Here is a 7,529-nt window from a genome sequence, read left to right on the forward strand (position 1 = left end):
TTTTTCTTAGATGTGGACCGTCAATATATTTCTAACGACCTAAAGGACCTCCAAAAGGGCTTTTAGACCCTCTTAAAAGATTCAGCGCCCATCAGAAAGTCCCTGCGCCCCAAAGCGCGCCCTCCCCAGGGCTTTGCCTCTTTTGGCTTCTAAAAACTCTAGAACGCGCCTAAATACTTAAATACCCCTGTTACTTATTGCCTAAGTAATCACAAGTCATACCCATAAAGGACTATAAATACAACCCTTGAGAGCCTTCTCAAGGCATGACCAATACAATACAAACCCTAATACGATTATTGTACTTTTAGCAAGTACAGTTGGCGCCTTCTGTGGGAACAGGTAAAACTAACCTTGACCACGTTTCTGAATCGCAAATCGTGATTTGTAAACCCTAAACTGAAACCTAAACCATTTGAATCGTAGAACCCCTCTGCGATTTAGAAATCTCAACCAACCACAAAAAGAAACCCTAAATCGCACTTTCCGTCGTGATTTAGAAAGCTCTTCATCACCATCGCCACCTCAGAAGCCGAGACGATAAAAATCGAGATCGCTCAACTACTCAAGCAGAACCACAGAACCTCTCCAGCAGCAGCAAAACTTGGAGAAGGCAGACTCTCACCACGACAAGTTAGACGAGCCAGAACCCCAGCCGCTATCAGTAGAGATTTGGAACGCACCCGTCCCAGAGGGTTTCAAATCTCCATCGCTGTCCTCCTTCGACAACAAAGGCGATCCGGTAGAACACATCACTTCTTTCAATACCCAGATGGCTGTGATCATGGTGCCTCACTCCCTCAAGTGCAAATTGTGGGCGGCAACTTTGATCGATGTCGCCCTCCGCTGGTACATGAACCAACCTAGGTTCTCTCTGATCAGTTACCAGGACATGACAAGGAAACTTATCCATCAATTCTTAGCAAGTCACCGCCGAAAAGTTTTGACCACTAGCTTGTTCATCGTTCTCCAGGAGCTGGATGAGTCACTAGGACGCTATATCGCTCGCTATAACGATGCCACCATCAAGGTAGTGCATCCCAACCAGGAGTTGTTCGTAGGTGCTTTCCAAAACAAGCTACGAGCAGGCCCCTTAAATGAGTCTTTAGCACAAAAGCCAGCATACTCCGTGGATGAAATTATGTCAAGGGCTGAATGTTACTTCAAAGGCGAGGAGAGTAACGTAGAAAAGAAAGCTAGGGACGCCAAGTAATGCAGTAATTCCAGGGGAGATAGACGGAACTAGTACCCACCCGCAACTAGAGACAAAGGCACCTTCAAGAGGCAAGAAATGAAGATTTACAACATAGACAATTTCACGCCATTGAACACAAGACCAGAACGGATCTACAGAGAAGTTTACCAGTCCAGGCTCATTCCAGACCCTCACGAACCTCGAAGTGACCGCATGGGCACTGATCCTGAGCCTTGGTGCAAATATCATCAAATCCGAGGACACATCACTGATAACTGCTGGCAGCTTAGGAAGGAGATTGAGATACAGGACGGGAAGCTTAGAGGATATGTTAGAGGTGGACAAGGCGAAGATCATTGTCGCCCCACTGAAGAAAAGAACAAAGAAAATCCCAAAGAAGATCGAAAAGAAAGACATACTCTCAACACCATTTCTAGAGGCTTTGCAGGAGGAGGAGAATCTAGTTCCTCTCGAAAGAAATATGTCAGGAAAATGATGTTTGTTGACGACAACGCAGCTGACCCAAGGCGAGAGTAGAGTATTACATTCTCACCTAACGATTATGAAGGCGTGGTCCCTCACGACGACTACCCAATGGTTGTTACCTTACTGATTTTTAACTTGGATGTCAAAAGAGTCCTCATTGATCCAGAAAGCTCGGCGGATATCCTCTATTACGTCGCTTTCGAAAAATTAGGGCTAGATCTAGAACAATTACAACCTTTCAAAGGAACTCTAGAAGGCTTTACCGACGAGCAGATGCACGTTCGGGGTCATATCACCTTAAAGACCACATTTGGAAAAAGAGAAAACGCCAAGACAATCAGGGTGAAGTACTTGGTGATCAACACACCTAAATTTTATAATATTATCATTGGGCATCCAACTTTCAACCTCTTTGGCACCTTCCTCTCCACCCGATTCTTAGTAATGAAATATCCTTTGGAGAAAGGAATAATAAGAACTATCCAAGGAGATCAAAAAACTGCCAGAGAATGCTATCACAACAGCTTAAGGTTATAGAAAGGAAAGAAGAAAGTAGGTGTAGAAGACAAACATCTGAGCATCAATATGATCGAGCTTGATCTAAGAGAAGAGTATCAACAAGAGCGCATTGAACCTATGGAAGATCTGAAGGAATTTCACATAGGCCCAGAACCACATCAAGTCACCAAGTTGGGAACCTCTCCACTACCAGAAGAAGAGTTCGCCCTAGCACAACTGCTCAGAGATAACTTGTACCTAATCGCATGGAAACCGTCAGATATGCCAGGAATTGATCCTAGCATAGTATGCCACCATCTCTCCATCAACCCTGGCATCAAACTAGTGGCCCCAAAGAAAGTGAAAGCTAGGCGAGGAAAGAAGGAAAACTGTTGATGAAGAAGTGAAGAAATTAGCAGACGCCCGGTTCATCAGTGAAATCAAATACCCCACGTGGCTGGCTAACACTGTCTTAGTTAAGAAGGCAAATGGAATGTGGATAATGTGTGTGTGTGTAGACTGCATGGATTTAAGCATGGCGTGCCCTAAAGACCCTTATCCACTCCCAAACATTGATTACTTGATTGATAACGCCTCAGGATTCAAAATTCTCAGCTTTATGGACGCCTACTCTAGTTACAACCAAATAAAGATGGATCCCTTGGACGCCCCGAAGATAACATTCATGACCAACAACAAGAATTACCACTACGAAGTCATGCCCTTCGGTCTGAGGAACGGCGGTGCTACCGTTCAACGTTTAATGGATACAATCTTCATAAAACAAATTGGAAGAAACCTCGAAGTCTACATAGATGACCTGGTAGTCAAAACAAAAGAGGGTGGCAGTCAGACATAAGACCTAAAAGAAATTCTACAGCAGGTCAGAAAGCACAACATGCGACTGAACCCAACTAAATGCACTTTTGGTGTTCAAGTAGGGAAGTTTTTAGGATTCCTACTAAATAGAACAGGTATAGAGGCTAATTCAGACAAATACTAAGCCATAATTAATATTTGAAGTCGAGCCAACATCAAAGAGGTCCAACAACTGTCTTGAAGGTTAACAACTTTATCTCGTTTTCTATCATGCGCTGGCGACAAGACTTTCTTTTTCTTCGCGTCCATCAAGAAAAAGGAGAACTTCGAATGAACACCTGAGTGTGAGGACTCCTTCAGCAAGATCAAGTTCTTCTTATCCAGTTCGCCCATCCTACATCACCCAACAATGGGCGCCATCCTTTTCTTGTACTTAGCAACATCTGACAACGTCGTGAGCTCCGTCTTAGTCCAAGAATCCGACACTAGGAGTAGCCCATTTATTTGATCAGAAAAGTCTTTCGAGGTGCCAAACTCAGGTACAAAAAGATTGAACTCCTAGCCATCGCTGTCGTGATAACAGCTAGGAAACCGCGGCCTTACTTCCAAAGCCATAAAATTGTCGTCAAATCCAACAACCCTATAACACAGGTGCACGGAAAGCCAGACCTCACTAGGTGAATGGTGGCCTGGTCAATTGAACTCTTAGAATACGACATCCAGTTCATACCCAGACGGAGCATCAAGTCTCAAGTCCTAGCAGATTTTTTGGTGGAATTCACGTCGCAGATTTTTAGAGGTTCATGAAGGAGTATGTGGGAGTCATATTAGTGGCTGAGCATTATCATCCAAGTTGCTTAGGGCGGGATATTATTGGCCAACTATGCTACAAGACTGCGCTGAATTTGTCAAGAAGTGCGACAAGTGTCAACGTTTTTGTGATAAGAAGCACACCACTTCAAATGAGTAAATTTCAGTATTCTCGCCTTGGTCTTTCTTGAAGTGGGTAGTGGATATAGTCGGACCTTTTCCCATTGCACCCGGACAACTCAAATTCCTGATAGTAGACGTAGACTATACACAAAATGGGTAGAAGCAGAAGTCGTCGCCAAGATAACAACATAAAGAGTTAGGAGATTCTACTGGAAGAAAATCAACTGTCGTTTTGGGATACCAAGAAAGATCGTCTCAGACAATCCTTATTATCAAATCCTAAAGTACAATGCACACAACACTTAAAAAAACCCTAATCCTTGATTTTGAGCAGGAAACCTTTGTTTTAACTACATTTAATGTTAAATTCAAATTTCAAATCCCCTCCCACAAATTCTCACTAACTCTGCATTAATTGCACATGCGGTTTACCAAAGAATACAGATACAACTAATTGGTAATTACCGAGACATGTTCTTCTTTCAATATGCAACTTTTTGATTTCCAACCTCTTTCTTCTTTATTCCAATTTTACCTAAAATTTCTCTTCTTCCCATTCTCTCTCTTTTCTCTCTATATCTCTCTCACGAATCAGAAATCAACAACACCATCACCCTATCGGAGCTCCGCCGTATCACCACCATCATCTGTGGCAGCACCAGCTCTGACTATTTCCTCACAACCAAGCATTTTAGCTCCGCAGCTGCTGTCTTTGATTCCAACACAACATTTTCTTCTTGCTCAAATCAGAATCGCTGATCTTCACTCTCTTTTCTCTTCATCGAAGGGTCTTCCAATTCTGGGTTTTCACTTTTCTCTCTATGTTCATTAAGACTTAACTCATGAACTTTGAGAGAACTAACAAGATCTTCGACACTTAAAGTGTTTAAATCTTTAGCTTCCTCAATGGCAGTCACCTTTGGTCTCCATCTGGCAGGTAAGCTTCTGAGTATCTTGCTTACATGATCAGAAGCAACATAGCTCTTCTTCAGAATCTGTAGCCCAGAGACTAAGGTTTGAAACCTTGAGTACATCTCCTCAATAGTCTCATCATCCTTCATCTTGAATAACTCGTACTGATGTACAAGCATGAGAGCTTTAGCTTCTTTGACCTTCTTGCTGCCTTCGTAGTTTGAACAGAGAGAAGCAAACATAGCTTTGGCAGTGGACTTGTCACTCATCTTCATGTACTCTGCTTTGGGTATAGCAGTGACAAGAGCTCCTCTGATAATATGATGCTTCCTGTAGAGTTTCTTCAACTCAGGAGTATGTTTCTTTCTATCCACAACAGCTCCTTCTTCATCAAGGACTAAATCTCCAACACCATCTTCCAGAATATCCCATAATTCTTCATCTAGGCTCATGATGTAACTGTAAAAGTTGGTCTTCCACCAAGAAAATTCTTCAGCATCTCAATTGAAATTTGGAATCTTTCCAACACTGGATTTCTTACTATCACTATAATCATGTGAGACATGTTTATAGCTAGTATCATCAGAACCAGTAGGAGGAGGAGTAGACATGTTTTTCTCAGATCTTTGACTGTTGCACGGTTAAGTGTTACACAACAGACCAAGGCTCTAGATACCAATTGAAGGTGAGGAAAACACAAAAAGGGGGGGTTGAATTGTGTTTTGAAAAATTCTTTGTTTCTCCTAAAACTGAACACACTTGATCAGAAGCTAAGTGAGACAGCTTCTGAAGTGATTATCAGAATCTAAATGCAGCGGAATAAAACAGAGAGAGAGAAGAAGAATGACACAAAGCAATTATACTGGTTCCTTCCACAATCCGGAAGTAGTCCAGTCCCCCTTGCACTTCCAAGGAGATTTCACTAAGAGTAATATCTTACTACAATTGCTCAAGCACACAAGCTAGAGACTTCCTTTGCTCAAGCACACAAGCAAGAGACTTCCTTTGCTCAAGAACACAATCAAGAGACTCCCTGCTCAAGCACAACTGCAAGAGACTTCTAACTAAACAAAATTACACATAAAATTGTTTAAGGTTGAACACTTGATATACAATCAGAGGTGCTCACAATACAAATCAGATACAGACTCAATGACTTAAGAATTTCTAAGATAAGACTTTGAAACACAGAAATTCTAAGTGAATGCAGAACAATTTCAGCAGAGGTTTGACACTTGTAAAAATGTTGAGAGTCTGTTATTCAACATTACCAAATCTCTAGGTCTTCACTCCTTTATATAGAGGTGTGAAAGAGACGTTGTGAAATTGCCAGCACATCAAAGAGTCGTTGTTGAAGCTTGATCTTTCACCTTTGATCTTTTGCCTGATTTGGTTGTTGTCCTATGAAGAACCAATTTGAAATCCATTCCTTATCCAAAGGAATATCTATGCAGGCGAAGCCGTATTCTGGAGCTGTTTTCTTGTCTTGTAGCGTGGACACAAAACAGAGTAGTGGAGAACGTGGTTGTACAATTCGTACAAATGTCAACGCATTCGTCCAAATTGCAAGCACATGCCTCCAATAGACAGCTTTTGCAGTGATGATTCTTCAATCCTTGAATCTTCACAAATCCAGTTGATCTTCAGCTTCTGGTGAAATGGCTTCTGATGAGGCAGCTTCTGCAGCTTCTGATGATGCAGCTTCTGATGATATGGCTTCTGGACCTCTTGTCTTCAGGAGCACTATTCTTCAGGAGCACTATTCTTACTTCAGAAGCGACTTAACTTCAGGAGTGCCTTTTCTCTTCAGTAGCAAGTTGCCTTCAGGAGCGTCCAAGCTTCAAATATTGTTGTTTCCTTTGCTCTTTATTTGCTCATTCAGAACCAATGATGATGTAACTATTTTAATTATGGTCCTGTACACTTGAACAAATATTAGCTAGTCCAATTTACAATTTTTAATACCTTGTTATCATCAAAACTCTTTAAGGTTCATTGTTAAATACATTTTGTTCCAACAATCTCCCCCTTTTTGATGATGACAAACAAAAGTATTTAAAAATTGATCAATTGTTGTTAATCTAATTAACAAGTTGACTTTTGGGTCCTGAGGTTTGTAAGCTCAGAATCTGAGGTTTGTAAGCTCAAACTCCCCCTGAGTCTGATAGTTTTTAAGGTGAGGTTTGTAAGCTCCCCCTAAGTTCTATCCAGGTTAATTAAATTCATTTTACGCATAATAAAATTATCAGAGCTTAAAAAAAATTGAATCATTGAAAGAATTAACTTATAGATAAGAAGAATGGTTCAATTAATTTTACTTGATTTTTGATACTCCTTCTTTCGTTCATAGCTTATACCAATAAGGTAAAAAATGATAGAAGTTTTTCAAAAAGTTTCAAATATCATTAATGGGGCTCAGAGCCTTTAAATACTTGTCACATATACTCCCCCTTTTGTCATTATCAAAAAAAATTGAAATAAAAGAAAATAAGCATAAGAGACAAAAAGATATGAGAAAAACTCAAACATGAAGAGAGTATAATAAGTAAATAACTAGAATATTCAGGCAATCAGAGTCAGAATCAGTTACACATTCAGAAGCAATAAACATTAAAGCAAGACAGTTTCAGAAGCAGAGACTAAGAACTTAAAACAAACAACAAACAAAATAAAACACTAAGGTGAG

General features: G+C 40.8%; 2 protein-coding genes across 2 annotated transcripts; both read left to right on the forward strand.

The window, feature by feature from the left end:
* The first annotated feature begins 772 nt into the window (after positions 1–772).
* On the forward strand, positions 773–1,213 carry LOC146915914 (uncharacterized). The gene has a single exon (XM_085721489.1). It carries the CDS (start codon positions 773–775, stop codon positions 1,211–1,213), a length of 441 nt encoding a protein of 146 aa, XP_085577615.1.
* Positions 1,214–1,789: 576 nt separating this feature from the next.
* Positions 1,790–2,218, forward strand: LOC146915915 (uncharacterized). The gene has a single exon (XM_085721490.1). It carries the CDS (start codon positions 1,790–1,792, stop codon positions 2,216–2,218), a length of 429 nt encoding a protein of 142 aa, XP_085577616.1.
* The last annotated feature ends 5,311 nt before the right edge of the window (positions 2,219–7,529 follow it).

The sequence above is a fragment of the Medicago sativa genome, chromosome 6 (assembly GCF_051527215.1).
Source record: "Medicago sativa cultivar Bolivia chromosome 6, Bolivia_mono, whole genome shotgun sequence".
Taxonomy (NCBI): domain Eukaryota; kingdom Viridiplantae; phylum Streptophyta; class Magnoliopsida; order Fabales; family Fabaceae; genus Medicago; species Medicago sativa.

What these genes read in the sequence shown, in the direction of transcription:
- LOC146915914 (XM_085721489.1), top strand. Translation starts at nt 773, where the DNA reads ATGGCTGTGATCATGGTGCCTCACTCCCTCAAGTGCAAATTGTGGGCG.
- LOC146915915 (XM_085721490.1), top strand. Translation starts at nt 1,790, where the DNA reads ATGGTTGTTACCTTACTGATTTTTAACTTGGATGTCAAAAGAGTCCTC.